The 16,798-nt window shown below is 54.0% G+C and overlaps 1 protein-coding gene across 6 annotated transcripts in view; it reads right to left on the reverse strand.

Annotated features, from left to right (window-relative positions):
- Nucleotides 1-16,798, reverse strand: part of Kazn (kazrin, periplakin interacting protein) — a 1,072,553-nt gene that overhangs the window by 120,046 nt on the left and 935,709 nt on the right. Inside the window, exon 1 of one of the 6 annotated variants that reach the window (XM_021262833.2) lies at nucleotides 7,270-7,692. The exons of 4 other annotated variants lie outside the window; for them this stretch is intronic. In XM_021262833.2, the coding sequence (XP_021118492.2) occupies nucleotides 7,270-7,477 (208 nt within the window). In that variant the 5' untranslated portion in view covers nucleotides 7,478-7,692. Of the gene's footprint in view, nucleotides 1-7,269; nucleotides 7,693-16,798 lie in introns of those variants that run through there. One more of the 6 variants, XM_004850322.3, reaches the window with a different exon arrangement.

A 16,798-nucleotide genomic window follows, 5' to 3' on the forward strand; every position in this document is an offset into this window, starting at 1 on the left:
GCCTTAGGGGACCACGAGGGCAAAACAAACATTTCAGGCTTTCCGAGCTGTGACAGGACATAGGAACACTTGCTGTTATCATGCCCTGACTCAGGGCCAGCACCAACACAGAGACTACCAGCTACATGTGACCTTTTACTGTAGAAGTTAAGATTCAGCTCTTAAGTCGTGCTGGTAACAATGTAAGTCCAGTGGCTCCCAGTCTGGACAGTGTGGACACAGAACCATTCCATCTCAGAGAGAGTTCTACCAGATGCGATGCCCTGGTGAGAGCACATGATGTTGGCCTCTGTTTCCCCTCCCAGGTCATCCCCAGGGTTCAAAAGAGAGGAAAAACTACCTGGGCAGACATTTCTACCCACACCTAAAGAACCATGGTCCTCCTGGGGGAAAAGGGCAACTCAGCAGGGGAGGCTCACCACAATTTTTAAAAATGCAAAGGGACTAGGGAAGGGTACAGCTCAATAGCACATGTGATCGTACATGTGATCAGGGTGTATGAAGCCCAAGGTTCAATCTCTGGCAACAAAAACAAGGAAAACAAAAAAGAGGTTAAAAAATACAAACATAGCCAACCACAGTGGTATATATCTGTAATCCCAGCCCTGTGGGAGGCTGAGACAGGAGGACTACAAGTGGCACCCTGCTGGGACAGCTTAGTGACTTAGGGGATCCTGTGTCAAAATAAAAATAAAAAAGGGCTGGGGACGTAGCTCAGTGCCAAGGGTCCATGTTCAATCCCAGTACCACAAAAAGGAAGATAAAGAAGGATAGGAAAAAGGTACAGGATCCCAAACACCACCCTGGACCCACCAGATCAATCCAACTCTGGAATGTGCATTTGAGGCCACAGATCCCAGGGCTGGCCAAGGACAGGGCCACGGGCAGGGTCACCCCCAAGCCCTTTGGCTTCGGATCCCAGGGAGATAAAGGACAGGGGAACATCCCATGGCTCTCCATACAGCTGACATGGGTGAGAGGAGGCACGGCCACTAGCTGAACAAGCCAGCAGTGCAGGACCTCAGGGCCAACCATAGAAGGGGCCCTCGAGGGGAGGGTGGTGTGGGCTGGGCAGGCTGGGGAGGCTGGAAGAACAGGCTCCACCGGTGACTGGGGACACAGAACCAAGATGAATCACAAGACAACAGTTTGGCCTCCTCTGGGTGCTGGGGTGAGGAGGGAATGGTCCCCTCCCCAGCATCCTGCTGTCACCGAAGGTCAGTCTGGGGGCTCATAGGACCGGAACACGCACACTCCCCTTCCTACTCATGCCAAGAACCTGTGCCTGGGCAGGGACTGCAGTACAAAGAAAGGCATGGGCTCCAGCTGGGATGTTCACCTACCTTCCTGTCCACTCAAACACTCGCAGGAGTGACGGGGAGTCGCTGATAATTACCTCAGGATGCAGGGGGAGCCAGAGCACATGGCCTCTAAAACTAATCAGATCCCAGAAAGGAAAGGGCAGAGGTTCTCAAAGCCTGGTCTGTGGAACCCCTATAGCAAACTCCCCAGGGCACCTGATAATGGTACAGATTCCTGGGAGAGGGAACCCGAGAATCTGCATATTGTTAAGTACCTCATATTGCTGTGACCCCCCGCCTGAGACACCCTTGAATGGGGTAGAGGGGGTTGGGGTAATTCCGCAGCACTGCTAAGACACAGCCTGAGCAGCTGAGCAAAAGTCCATGTCTCAAAATAAAAAATAAAAAGGGCTGAGGATGTAGTTCAGTGGTAGGTAGAGTGTCCCTGACTTCAATCAGTACTCTCCCTCCTCCCAACCTCCCAAAACCAAAACACACACACACACACACACACACACACACACACACACACACACACACACCAGTCCTGGGAAGGCGGCCTGGAGCAGCCATGACTGCTCCCTGTGTTACCTTGTTAGGCCTTAGTGGTCTTATCTGCAAGCTGGGGAGAAGCCCAGTCGTCCACAGGAACAGGGGACCCATAGGAGTGCACTGGACACAGTACTTCCTGGCTCTCACCTGGCCCTAAGTAAACGATTCTTCATCACAAACAGGGCCTGCCTGAACTAAAATATACATTCTTCCCTGCCTGGGCACACAGGACTTCAAAGTCGGGGCTCCCTGGCGAGGCTGTGAGGGTGAGGGCGGGAACCAGGCGTGCAGGCAACTGCAGCTGTTGTCTTCCCGCCTCTCCGAGCCCCCAGGGAGAGCTTTCTGAAGCTTCTGCACAATTAAAAGGTGGCAAACACTCAATGCCTGAGATAAAGTTACAGCCCAAATGAATGTGCAGCCTGCATCACCTTCCAAATCTCAAGCACCAACAAAACACACAGCACCTGCAGATGAACTAACTGCCAGGTGCCAGGTGGTGGGTGTTCCCCAATCTGGTCCCCCAAAACCCAGCACATAGACCGAGAACTGCCACCATGCTGCACCCACCCACCTGTACCTCCTCCTTAGCCAAGGCTCAGGGGCACGTCCCACCCCCCAGGTCAGGGCCGGGGGCCTCACCTACCTGTAGCACTCTTCTGGTTGGGAACTTCTTCCAAATCTGGGGCAGCTGCAGCACCTGCTGGGCTGTCGCCATTTGGAGAGGGCTGTGAGGAATGGCTGACAGCAGCATCCTCTACCTGGCCTCTCTTTAAAGCATCCAAGCAGCAGACAAGAGAATGCCTGAAGTCTCTGCCTTCAAGGAGGCTGGTGCAGGGGGCACAGACAGGGTGGCCCTTGGGAATCAGAGGTGATCCTGGGTTTCCCCCTCCCTGATAGGCACTCATCTGGCACGGGTGGCACTGGACGCAAATCCATTAAATAACTACACACATGTGCACACACACACGCACATCTTGCCTCCCTAGCTCGCCTCTCTGGAGTGTTTACTGCCCTTGGTGACTCACAGCAAACATAGGATTCCCCAGGCGATTGGTCTGGCCAGCTTTAATGATGTGTTGGGTGTGCTTATCTGCGGTGGCTAAAGCCTGTCTACACACAGATCCACCTGATCTTCCATTTTTTTCAGCTTGCCACATTATGGATGGGAGAGGCGGACTCCAGGGTCAGGGGTGCTGTTTGCCCTGAGCCTTGCTCTTGGCAGTTCTTGAGATGATTAAAAGGAGAGCAAACCCTTTTCTGCGGAATGACTGGCAAATCAACCAGTTAAGGCAACTGGAATATTACAAAGAACATAAAATGTGCTTGATGACCATGATGGAGATTTCCTGGCGACTCAGAACCCAAATAAGCAGCTAACAGTCCCTCAGAGCCACCTGTCTGATCAAATCTTGGTATTTCAAACTCTGAAGATTAGTATCTGTGTATTTACACGCTGCACACTCATGGGGATGCCCTTCAAGTTCCTCAGACTGTGGGTAAAGCTGACGTCCCCTTCCTTCTTTATGGCCCCAAGGATGCTCATCAGACTCCTGTCCAGTCCCCAGCACCTCTTAGGTGGGCAACAAGTTACAGACAGGTAAACTGAGCCTTAAATAACTTGCTTGGGGGGTACTCGGCTAGCGAAAAGCAAAGCTGAGGAATTTCAACCGGTGAGTTTGATTCCAAAATGATACCCAGTTCCCAGCTGGTGTGCCACCTGGCCTGGCTGAAGGATAAAGCTCAGTCCTTTGCACTGGGCAGGAACGCAGGATGCAGGGTGGCCAGCACTGTGTGTGTATGTGTGGTGGGGGGTCATCCCTGGGCAAACCCATGGAGCAGTGGTGTTCATTTCCGATCATCAGGAGAACCACACCCCACCACCCCTCCCAGCCCTAAGTCTGGAGATGCTCACAGCAAATCCATCAGCTCATCCCGGTGGGTGGAGTTTCCCGAAGCACCCCTAATTCCCAGTGCAGAGATTTCACGTCATCCCCACCCTAGCAGAAGTCCTTTCCAGAGAGGGAAACAGAAAGACATCCTGCTGAAATTGCTCACGCCCAAAGATAAGCAAGTGCTGGCTTTGCTTAACACAAGGAATGTCAAGGAAAGGACAAAGCTATGGCACTTTTAAAGGATAAACATTTAAGGTGGTGGTGGGGGAACGTAAGGTGGAGTCTACTTCCTTAACAGCCGTATAAGGCCTTTCCACACTGCCTGTAGGTCTACTCCCTGGGGTAAATTTTTGGCTGTGACATCCACAGGCTGTGTGACCCTGGGCAAGTTCCTAAACTTTTCTGAGTGCAAGCTTCCTTATCTGTAGATGGGACTAGTAAGCACATGTCCCCTCTCAGTTGCTGGGAGCCAGGACACAAAAGCTACAACAGCTCCCTGGTGACAGTGTGGGTTTTATGTAGGGAGGAGGGGAAGAACACAAATAATAACATAATAAAAAATACTACAAAGGTAACCTAGGTCAGATGCTTCAGATATGGGCAGATAAAGCAAGTAGTCTACAAGGGTACTAATTCCTCACCACCTTTAAAAAAATGACTTGGTTCCTTTAGTTGATGGGCGTTACCCTCGCCTTAGGGACTCAGCACCCAGCAGCCTAATCCATTTCTTTCTCTCTCTCTCTCTCTCTCTCTCTCTCTCTCTCTCTCTCTCTCTCTCTCTTTCTCTCTCTGTCCTATTAAACACTGAACAGGCCTGGGACCCATCCAGTGCACATCTGCCAACCGGAACTGTCCTCTCCCAGAGAAGCTCCATGGAAACAGAGCTACAACTGTGTTGGTGCTACATCCCCAGCAGCTACACCAGTTCCTGGCCTGGAACAGTTGCCCAAGAAATGTGATGGATCGAATGGACAATGACAGGCCAAAGGGCCAATGAACTCGATTCATGGTCACAGTTTAAGGCACACCAGTGAGCAAGAGGATCACTTTGTGGGGGGCAGCTCAGGAACAGTGTGACCCTCATACAGTTATTCCCACTGTGCCAATAGGGAAACGAGGTTGTGGAGTATCCCAAGGTCAAACAGAACTGAGCAGTGGGCGCAGACTGGATCCCTGGCCCAACCACCCTGGAGCCCAGGCCTGGCACCATTCTGGGGCCTTTCACCCTGGAGTGACAGGACACTGACCCGAGCAATCCATGTCAAGCTGTCCAGGCCTCCATCCTACGGCAGGGAAGTGTCAATTTCCATCCTGAACTCCGTAAGGTTCAGGGACAAAGTTCTAGGGAGCATCACTCATGTTGGCAAGCAAGCCTTCTACCACTGGCTACATCCCTAGCCCGATGCGGTCCAGGCACTGAGGACAGCCGGCACTGCCATGAAAATGGCTTCTCCAACAACTGGTTTCTGTAAAAGGTTTTCCTCTGGGAAGGCAACGGGAATGAAATGTTTATTTCAGCAACAATTTCAGCTTGCAGTTCTCAGCACAAGCATTCCCACTTGCTGAGCATATGTGAGGCCCTGAGTTCAATCCTTAGGACCACAAAACCGAGACACAAAAGGATAATGGGTAGTGAATGGGTTAGAGAAAAAGCAAAACTTTCTTGTGCTGCTGGTTTGACCCTAGCCACTTGTAAACCAGGAAAGGACATCTCCAGAGTGTGTCATCTACAGGGACATCCATAATGGCTTGCTAGTGGAAAACAACCTTCCCTGGACCTAAACAACAGGCGTTTCTCAGCTACGTCATGTCATTAGTGTATTGTTATCATGAACACACAAGTGAAGCCTAACTAGACACAAAGTAAACAGCGCTTTCTTCACCCAGCCATCTTCTGCACAAGTTTACATAATAACAACTTCCACTGACACAACTCAGCCTGGATCACTGGAGCATTTTACAGAAGGGGCAAAAGTCATCCAGATATAGCTCAGGAGGGTGGAGATGGGGCAGACAGCATAACCTAATGAGAAACTGAGTCCACACTGATCCAGGGAGTGTGCCCAGGGGAAGAAGTGGAGGGCTTCAAAGACAGCACCTTTTGAATGATCACATCCTTAGCGGCTACCACTATCATTTCCACTCTACAGAAGGTTAAACTGAGTCTCAAAGACATGAAGTGACTTGCCCAAACTCCCATCTGCTTACCTTTTGCACAGTGCTGTTTTACATCCACCTGTCCTAGTTCTATTTACTCTGTGCAACTGGGCAGCAGGTGGGACACTAAAACACCTGCCTTGGAGAGAGGAATGCTGTGCTGGGACACCCGGAGGCAGAGGTGGTACTCCATGTCCAGAGAATCAGGGGCCCTTGCTGCTGGCTTTGTCACCAGAAAGAATTATTAGACAAATAAACCCTAGGTTCCCCAGCTGGTAAGCTCTGATACCTGGGAGTGGTATTGTGGGGCTGAAGTTTTGTAATGCGACAAAAAAAATCAGAAATTTCAGCACCAAGACTTAAGACTGGAAACCTGGACCAGTCCTTCAACCCCAGGGCTTTTCTGTCCCCAGGCACAGGGACATAACAGCCTCACTCCCATAGCAGTGATAAGATTTTCAGAAGACTGCTAGGTATGTGGTGCATCCCTGTGATCCCAGCTCTCTGGGAAGATGAGGCAGGAGGATCAGGACTTCAAATACAACTTGGGCAATTTAAGCAAGATGTCTCTAATGAAACAAACAAATAATTTTTTAAAAAACAGGTTTTCAGGAGACTGCATGAAAATTACCAGCACATAGTAGATTTATAATACATAATAAATAATTATGCCCCCCCCGTTTTTTCCTGGAAAAAGTACCCAGAATTCCAAACTGATGACAGCTCCTTCTCAGAAAAACCCTCCGGCTTATTTCCTACTCAGAGACAAGCGATCGAGGGGTTCCTGCCCCCCATCTGCTAATGATCTAACTTGGGAGGGGGAGGCAGCCAAGACTGGAACTGGATGGGCTGGGAGCACCCCTGGGAACATTTTAAAGTAAAACATAGTTCCCTACTTGGAGCAGACTGGCCAGCGGTACGCAACTGGATCAGTGCACCTTCTTTCTGCATTACTCGGGGTTCAAGTGGACGAGAAACACAGCAATCCCCCGCTCCTCGCAAATACGACCGCTCCGGGGATGACACGGAGGGGCTCTATCCTGGATACAGGTGCGGCCTCACGGAGCCGCCCCAACTTCGCAGCGGGCCAGCCCCTTTCCCACGGGAGCGCAGGGTCCAGATGGAGCCGGGTCTCCAGATGCCATCCATCGCACGACTCGATCTCTGCCTGCAGGGTTCTCGGGGAGCTTGCGCCAGACAACCCCAGACCCTTAAGACTCCCGGTCCACAGCAAAGAACTCCGCGTCCCATGCCACTCCCCTGGCCCGGGTCCGGCGCCGGGGCTCCGCGCGGAGCCAGAACTTCGCCGCCAGCTGTTTCCGACCCCGGCCCGTAGCGCCCTCGCGCGCCCGGTCGCGCGCACCTACCCGGCTGGCCGGAGCCGCTGTCCTCTGGAGTCGGGGGCGCCCCGGCACGGGGCCGATCGGCGGGCCCTAGCGCGTCCGCGCACCGCTCGCAGGGTGCGGGCCCCGGGGCGCGCGCGGGCCCGGGCCCGCCCCCGCAGGACGGCGCCGGATCGCCCTGTGCCGCGAGCTGGCGGACACGCTCCCAGGAACCGGAGTCGGCCGCCCGCATGCCGCGTGCCGGGGGGCGCTGCCGCGGAGGCTCTGAAGTTCCGACGGCCGGCGCCGGCTCACAGCACCGGGGCCCGCCGCATCCGGGCGCAGCCGCGTGCCGCCAGCCAGACCTGGCTCTCCGTGCGACCCGGCGCCCGGCCGTCCGCGGCCACTGCGCGCCAGGAATCTGGCCGTGGAGCCTCTCACGTGGGAACGACTCCCGGTCCGCGGCTCCGCCTCCCGCTCCTTCCGGGCAGCGAGGGCCGCCGCTTGCCCCGCCCGGGCCCCGCCCCTCACCGGGCCCCGCCCCCCGGCCCAGGAGGAGCAGGAACGCCTGCAGATCTTCCGTTGCTGCGGCAGACCTAACAAGGCTTTTCTTAGAGAAACCGAGGGTCAGGAAGGAAGTCGGCCGGAGCCCAAAGTGCCAGGCCTGGAGCCCAAGTCTTGGAAAGTCCTCAGTGAGTGTGATTAGGGAAAAAGGCTGCAGGCCCCTGCCTGGCCCTCCAGGCCAGCGTGCAGTCTGTTTGCTCTTCGGGTACAATGGGGCAGCCCAGGATCTCGCAGAGCCTGCCAGCAGAGGGCAGAAGGATCCAGTAGGGAGAGGGTGCCCCCTGGAATTGTTCCTCCACTCCTTCCCTCTCTGACCTGCCATTCCTTAGGTGACTGTGACCAGGTGGGGGGACCCTGTGACCGTACCTCGTTTCCAGAGCCTCAGTATCCTCAGCAGTAATTCCCTCTGCCCATCAGCGGGGCTGCAGGTGTGTGTAGGAAAGCCGATTCCCAGGGAAAGACAGGACCTGGACCAGTAGTAGGGGTGAGGGCAGTCACTAGGTAGCCACGCAGGGCAGGACAAGGTGCCTTGGAGGTCTGCACATCTGCACCCCTCACCCCCAGGAGTGGGTGTTCCAGTGGCTGGCAGTGTCCTGTAAAGTGCGCTGCAGCTCGGGGTCCCTTTGATCTGGGGATTATGATGCTCTTTAGAAGGACTAATTATCTCCCTCCAGCCCTAGGAGGCAGGTCTGGTTTCCCCCTACTGTAGACACGAGGGAGCCAAGAATACACAGCTGGCTGAGAGTCACAAATGCTCAGTGAGTCCCCAGGGTCTCATCTGGCAGCATGCACCCACCCTCTCCAGGCCTTGTGCAGGAACCCGGGGCTCAAACGGGCCCAGGTCTGAGCTGTGGGAATCTCTAGTTCGCTGGCACATAGCTCTTAACAGGCTGTGGGAACCAGATTACTTTCCCCCAAGTCTGAGGTGGGTGGGAAGCCCCACCCCCCCAGCAGCCACAGTGGCCTGGCCTTCTGGCTTTCACAGCTGCTACCTCACAGTCTCCTCACCTTCCCAATGGTTAGGGAATTGGACCCCTCTCCCTGGCTGACTGGGAGCCCTGGGCACCCTTTGTGGAGGGCACATAGGCATGACAAGTACTCCTCTGTGGAGGAAAAAGACGCGTGTGGGTGAAATACCCACACTGGCCAGGATAAAGGAAACTGACCACACATCTGGCGACAGGAGGTACTGGGAATCCCCAAGTCTTTGCCTTTTCTGGGGTGGGAGGCACAGGCAAGCAAGAGAAAGATCAGCCTGAGGGCTGAGACCACCCTTGCCAGACCCTGGGTCCCAGAGACATCTGGTCCTGAGGTCTGTCTGAGATGCCTGAGGGGACCCACCCAGGGGACAGCTGAGTGAGCTATGTGGGGACCCCTGTGCCACATCTCTGAAGGCATTCCTTCAGCTTGCCGGCCCTCTGCATGTTAAACACTTAGGACAACTTCTCACTTCCACAAACACATTTGCCTCACATTTCTTGACATGTATGAACTCTTGGTTGGCCTTTTATTTCCCCACTCTTGGTAGACACATGTCCTCTCCCCTTAACTCTGGGATGAGGCAAAAGGCAGCCCGTGGATGAGTATGTGACTCACGTTACATGGATTCGGTATGAGGACACTGGGGAGCGGTGGGGACTGTGGGTTCCCCGACCACTCTGCCTGCCCAGCTGGCTGCCACTGCTCACCCTCCCCACAGGAGTCCAGAGCTGACCACCTCTTCCTGCCTTGATAGCCTAGGCTGGGTCTCGGTGGAGACTCCACAGCAGGGCCAGTTTCTGGGTGCCTGAGCTGTGAAATTACAGTGGGTCCTGTGTGAAAACACTCCCTGTGCATGGGCTTAATGCTTTGCTGTTGTCCCCTTGAAGTTCTTATTTACTAAGACAGGGGCCTTGCCTTTTGTGCTGCACTGGGGCTCTAACTCCAGAACACCTGCTGGGAACTGATGGAGACAACTGGGCCCAGGCTGGGGTCACTCTGTCCTTCTCCAGAGCACACATGCCAGGTGTCTGCGGCAGCAGGAAGGGAGGGTCAGGAGGTCAGGAAAGGCACTGGGAACTGTCCCCCATCCGTCCTTGTGGCAGCTCAGTTTAAAAAGCAGAGGTGATAGTGGGAAGCTGGGGTGTGGAGGGACAGAGAAGAATGGGGGTCCAGCCAGAGGTCGGAGGCCCCTCTGCCTCTGAACTCTAGAGCGGCCAGATGATGTCCCCCAAGTCTGACCTCAGGCTGACAGGGTGCCACCAAAGAAAACATAGCATCACCCGGGGACACGGGTCAATGAAGTCCCATTCACAGTGGCCCCTCGTTCCCAGGGGAACTTCCTTTACAGCACAGAAGAAACCCCAAGGTATATTTAGCTTAAGGAACAAAACCCAGAAACATCATATTAAGAGATCCTATTCTATTTGGCATCGGCTTGAAGTTGGATATTTGAGCCTGCTGGAGTTGTTCAAGTATTTTCTTCTTGGCTGTGATTTTAATACTCGCAGATCTTTTACTGCGATATTCTGGCCAACATGTGACTGTACTGGCCCCAGATCCCTCCAGCCAAGACAAAACAGTAACCTTTGATCCCAGCGAGGGATGTGGTGTTTTCTAATGCGCCTGTGAGCTCCAGCAAGACTTCTGGGAGTCTGGGGGCTTTGGCTGCCCCCAGCTGGTATGTGACCCTGGAGAGCTGACTTTCTGTCCCAGCCTCAAGTGTTTCCACTGGCAAAAGAAGAGTGAAGGGCAGGCTTGGCAAGTGTGATGGGGCCTCTTCTAGCTCTCCCCATTACTTTTTATATCCTTCCTCTTGGTAGCTTGTGTGGGTATGTTTATGTGTGTGTTGCTGGTACTAAAAGGAAGTGTATTTGTTACCTATTGCTGTGTAACAAATTGCTCCAAAACTTAAGGCCTGAAAATGCCAAGGACTGATTGCGTCACAGTTTCTGTGGGGCAGGAATCCAGGTCTGGCCCAGCCGGGTGCCTCTGGCTCACAGACTCTCCACGGCTGCAATCAAGATGTCCCTGGCCCCACTGTCAGCTCAAGGCCTAGCAGGGGACAACCTCCTCTCACTTCCACCCGGTGGCGAGTCTTTTCCTCCCGGGTGTGGGGCTAGGAACCTCAGTTTCCTTTTAGCTGCTGGATATACTCACACAATGGCAGCTTGTCCCCATGGAGGGCTCCAAGAAAGAGTGAGTGATAGTGTGGACAGGACAGAAGCCACTGGCTTTGTGCAACCTCACCTTGGAAATGACACTTTGTCACCTCTTCCCTGTCCTCTTCCTGAGAAGTGTGTTGCCAGAGGGTGGGGACACCAAGAGGCGGGACTCGCCTTGGCCATCCTGGAGGCTGCCCACCAGGAGTTTGGGGACACAATCTCTGGAGGCAGAGTGACCAGGACTTAAATCCCATCTCTAATACTCGTGGGCAAACGATTTCACCCCGGCAGCTTCAGCTTCCCCATCAGTGGGATGAAATGGTCATAGTAACTCTTGTTGGGTAGAGGTTTCCGTGGGATGCTCAGCACTGTGCCTGGCGTAGGGCAAAACCTCAAAACCTGGACAGAGGGGCATTGCTGGTGGGGGCCAGTGACAAGCCCACTGCCTCTGAGCCAGACAAGTGCTCCTGTGAGCACCATGGGATCTGCAGTCTGGTCCATGTCCAGGAACTCCAGGGTGACTTCAAAGTGCAATGGCAAGTCCTGGGCTGCCTTTGTGGCTGAGGCCACCAACAGGGACAGTGGTGAGCTCTGCACCTTCCCTCAGCCATCGCAGTAGGGCTCACTCTGGGGCACAGGTGCAGCATGGGGGATTAAAGTGGGATTTTCCCAAACCTGCTTAGACCTTTGTCCTTGGTGATGTGGGATTTTACCTGAGGTCTACTTGGCCATCTGTCCTAGAAAGGCTGGAGACTTTTGTAGGGCTGTCATGGGCTCAACAGCACCCTCTGACAGTCTTCCCAGGGCCCCAAATGACTTGGCATGGATTCAGATCCCCTCCATGGGCTTCTAAGGGCCCTGCCCTCGTTCTTGGGCAGAACAGGGCAGTAAAGCACTTTGTCAGCATAGCTGCCCTGCCATGCAGACTGGCTTGGGCCAGAAATTTTATTTTTTAATTTTGAGACAGGGTCTCACTATTCCCACTACTGCTGGCCTGAACTTGTGATTCTCCTGCTTCAGCCTCCCAAGTCCACCACTGTGCCCGGCTCAAATTAGATCCTTCCTTATTCAGTGAGTCCTTCCTTATTCCGAGGCTAAGTCACACCTTCTCCTAAGCCCCTGTGGGGAGTTCACTTCAAGCAGGGAGATTTCTACAGGAAGTTAAAAGGTTTCAGCTTGTTCACAATAAAAGCCTGCAACAGCAAAATGCTACAACTTATAATAGTAAATATTGACGTAGCAATTACTGTGTGCCAGGCATGTTCTAAGAACTTTCCACATCCATTTAGTCCTCCCAACAACCCCAAGAAGCGAGAGCATGGTTATCACCCCATTTTGCAGCTAAGGAAACAGACAAGGAGAGGTCAGGTCTCTTACCCCAGCCACACAGCCAGTGAGTGACGCAGTAGGACTCAGGTCACGCGTCTGGCTGCAGGGTCCACATGAGTAGCCAGGTGCCACCTTTGGCACAAGTGACTTTTATTAAGCATCTCCTCGCCCCAGGGCCTGTGCTTTCCAGCTCATTCCAGCCTCCAAGCCACCCTATCCTCAACTGCTAGACACTGGGTTGAGGGAGATCAAAGGACTTCTCCGGCATGATGTGACCATAATGACAGGGTTGGGGGTCCAGTTCTCAGAAGCTGGGGCTCCCTCTAGGGGAACTGCTCCTCTGCACTAGGGCTATAAGGAGGTCCTCCCAAAACAGAGCCCTTTGGAGGGCACAAGGGGGACTGGTCCTCTGCTGCCCCTGGTGGCCACCAGCAGAACTCCATCCGGGGCCCTGCAACCTGGGGTTTTGGGTTTTGGTGTTTTAGCCCAGGTTGGGTTTGAATTCACATCCTCCTGCCTCAGCCTCCCCTGAGTGCTGAGATTACAAGCATGTGTTTCTATGCTCGGCTTCCGCCTGGGGGTTTGGCTCTGGGAAGTTAACCAGCACAAGATTCAGATTTTGTACGTCCTCTTCCTGGGTGTGATTTAAGAGGCGTAGAAAGCCAAGGGCCAGCCAGGTCTGAGAAGAGATTATAGCCAGCACTTGCTGAGCACTTCCTCCTCTGTTCCAGGTGCTCTGCTAGAAACTACTTGCTTAAATGTGGCCATTTAATTAACCAGTGAACGGAGATAGGATAGTTATTGTGAAGGATTACTAATAACATTAATCAAGCATTTTATGCATAGTAGCCCATTTAAAATCTCCAGAACAACTGTACAAATAATATTACTGTCCTCGCTTTATGGATGAGGAAGCTGAGTACAGAGAGGTTAAGCGTGTTGTCCTAGGTCACACAGCTAGCAGGAAGCTGAGCCAGGATTCAAAGGCAGGCAGTTCTAGCTCAAGAAAATGTTCTTAGCCAGCCATGGTGGTACATGCCATAATCCTAGTACTCAGGAGGCCGAGGCAGGAGGACTGCTACAAGTTCGAGGCCATCCCAGCAAGTCAGGCACCATCCTGGGCCTCAGTTTCCCCACTTGTAATGGAGAGAAGGACACCTGCCTCTCTGCCAGGATCACCCTGTGCAGAGCAGGGGCGCCACTGGGAAATGTGTAGCCACACAGCGCTGGGCACTTGGCACCTGCCTGGGCTGCTCTGTCCCCAGTGCTTCCGGCAGAGGCCATCAGACCACAGCGTCTGGACGCTCCCAGCTCAACAGGACGCTCAGCTGAGAATCAGAATCACCTGCAAGCACAGGACTCTGAGCACAGCTCTCTGGTCGGTCAGTGCCTCATCACTAGGGCTGTTGCCCACCTTCCCTAGGAGCCAAGACACTCAGGACGACCAGGCGAGTGAAGGGCTCTGAGATTCCTGCCAGGTGAGCAAGGAGACCCAGTGATGCTGGCCTGGCCTGTCCCTTTAAGACTTAAAGGGCCCACCTCTCCTAGAGACACTCAGCTCAGGATACAGTGCTTAGGAACAAGTTCCATCAGTAGACTGAACCTAAGCCTTTCATAGGAAAATCTCTGCGGCTCACAAACAATAATTAGGCTTCTGTGCACTGAGATGGGGTAAGCTGCCCTGGGACAAAGCTGGCTTTTCTCTTTTTGGTTGCTGAGAAAAATGGAAACTCAGAGAGGCTCAGACACTTGCCTGGCGGGGGGGGGGCGGGGGGGGCGGTTTACAGCAACCCCAGGTCCAAGGAGGCTGACTTCAGTGAGCCCTAGGGCAGTGCTTCTCAAAGTGTGTTCCCCTGCCCAGCCATGTAGGCAGCACTCCTGCCAAGTATAAGAAAGGCAAATTCTAGGCCCCACCCAGGCTTCCCGGATTCCAAGCCCAGAGGTGGGGCTTTAGCCTTCCAGGTGGCCTTGATGCCAATAAAGCCAAGGGCCACTGCCCTGCCCAGCGGGAGGACTCTCATGGCCCTGCCCAGCGGGAGGACTCTCGGGCTTCCTGTCCTTCTGAGTGGGTGGACACGGAGGCAGCAGAGGATGACAAGGCCGGGTTTTCAGTGGCTATGGCATCACAGTTACATAACGTCTCTCTCTCCAGCCCTACGGCTCCCTGCACGCGGTCTGAGCTTCAGGCCTCCAGTGTCTGGAGGCCCCCTGCCCCGCAGAGGCCTGTGCACACATGCAGGCTGCTCCTCTGTAATTTTGGCTCCGGCCTGCCCAGCACTCCAGCACCCAGCTCTGCAGGGGGGCAACTCCGGGCTCTCTTCTCCAGCATATCCGGGGCCCTACCAGCTGCCTGAGCAAACCAGGGCTTCAGTGGCTGTGGATCCCCACAGAACGGGCCTGACCTGGCCCAGCAGCCCCCAGTGTGGCCAAGCCCAGGGAGTCAGGCAGCACATTCTGCACCCTGGCATCAGGAAGGAACTGCAGTCCCCGGCCAGTTTAGGGCCCTGGTCCCAGCGGGGCCAATTAGAATTTGTTCTATGTTCTTCTTTTCCTGGAATCGACCTTTAAATATCTCTGGGCCTGTTTCAGGAGGCAGATTTGTTGAACAGATTCGTAGGCAGGACTGGCATCTTCCCCCTCAAGTTTCTTACTTAAACAAACAAGCAAACATGTGTTTTGCTAAATGGAAATGAAGCCGTGTTCTTTCTGCTTTTAAAGATATGGGCTTTGAAATGGGTATAGTGCTGCATGCCTGTAATTCCAGCACTCCAGGAGGCTGAGGCAGAAGGATTCAATTTGAGCCCAATTTGGGCAACTTAGTGGCTTAGCAAAAATCTTGTCTCAAAAAAAAAGGATGTAGCACAGTGTGACGGCCCTGGGTACAATCCCCAGTGCCAGAAAAAAAATGTGAACTGCAAAGTCACAATTTCTCCCAAACTAGAGTCCTTGCGGGGCATGTATAGGGTTCCTGGGGTGAAAGATAACTGCACTAGCTGCTAGATGGGCTGGGTCCCAAGTCCTCCTGTAAATGGAAGGCGGGGGCAGGGTCTTTCATGTGTTTGTGATGCTGGGGACCCAAACCAGGGCTTCACACATGCTAAGCAAATGTTCTACCACTGAGCTACATCCTCAGCCTATTTTATTTTTGTTGTGGTACAGGTTCTTGCTAAATCGCTATATGCTGTCCAGTTGGACTAACCTTGTGATCCTCCCATCTCAGCCTCCTGAGAGTCTGGGATTACAGGTGTGGCCACTGTGACTGGCAGGGCAGAGTCTTAAATGTGCTCTCTGCCCACAGCTCTAGGTCTGCACTCCTAATGGGCCTCTGTCCTGGTTGGGGGGTGGGGGGGTGGGGTCACTGTGCATACCCATTTTAATTCTGAGTAAACTGAGGATAAGAGGGATGCAGAGGTTGTATGCAGTGGCCCTTCAAGCCAGCTCTGGCTTGTGTGTTTCCTGTATGTGACCTACCTGGTTATCCCAGGCACAGCTGGGCGAGAGGCAAAGCCAGTGCTAATCTGGTCCGTCCACTCCTTTGTCTGTTCTGTCTCACCAGAGTCCATGGCTGGGAGGCCTGGATGTGGTGGATTAGAAGGAGCACCGGACAGGGAGTGTGGAGGCCCACTTTGTCCTGTTGCTAGGGTAACTGAGGGCAGGCCTGGCTGCAGCCTCATTTCACTGGCTATGTAACTAGGGGTCAGAGCATAGTCTCCCAGACTCCTCCCATCTGGTGCCTGGGGGAGCCATCTCAGAGGCTCTGGCCAAGCCAGACACAAGCCTGCCTACCTGATATGCTGCGGCCCCTCCTGGCAGGGGATCATGTCACTGACCAGAGCATCAGCAGGAGCCCAGGTCTGGCCTACAGCAACACAGGGGGCTCCACCCTGAGGCACCTACTCACCTGACTGCACAGAGCAAGAGTCCACCAGGGACCACCCAGACTCTGCACTCTAAAAAGCAGGATGCCTGATGCCAGGTGTGATGGCGCACGCCAGTAATGCCAGCACTGGGGAGGCTGAGGCAGGAGGGACACCACAAGTTTAAAGCCAGCCTGGGCCACACAGTGAGTTCAAAGCCAGACTGAACTACTTAGCAAGTCTCTGTCTTAAAAAACAAAAGCAAACAAAAAGCAGCATGCTTGAGCTGGATGTCCAGCAGCTTGCCCCTTCCCAGGTCAGTCTGGGGAGAAGGATGCAAGCCGGACATTGGGCAAGGCAGGTGGGGCTCTGCGCTCCTTCAAGTCTCGGGAACAGAGAGAACACACACCCAACCTCCATCCTCTTTCTCTGCAATCATTAGAAGAACCTGAAGGCCAGAGAGGGTAAGTGATTGTCCCACGTCACACAGAAAATTGATGCCAGAGCCTCTAGCCGGGTGGAGGTCTTTTGACCTCCTTCCTATGGTACGTCCCATCTTCTTGCTCACATGGAAACTTAGACCCCTGCACTCTTTGGCATTGGCCCTCAGACGGGGCTTGGAGTGGCCCACATGGCAGGGCTGTCTGTCGGGTGCAGGGGCTGAGCACAGGGCTCTAAGAT

Source organism: Heterocephalus glaber, unplaced genomic scaffold (genome assembly GCF_053883595.1).
Source record: "Heterocephalus glaber isolate CG9 unplaced genomic scaffold, H.glaber_assembly_v1.0 deba00001452, whole genome shotgun sequence".
NCBI lineage: Eukaryota > Metazoa > Chordata > Mammalia > Rodentia > Bathyergidae > Heterocephalus > Heterocephalus glaber.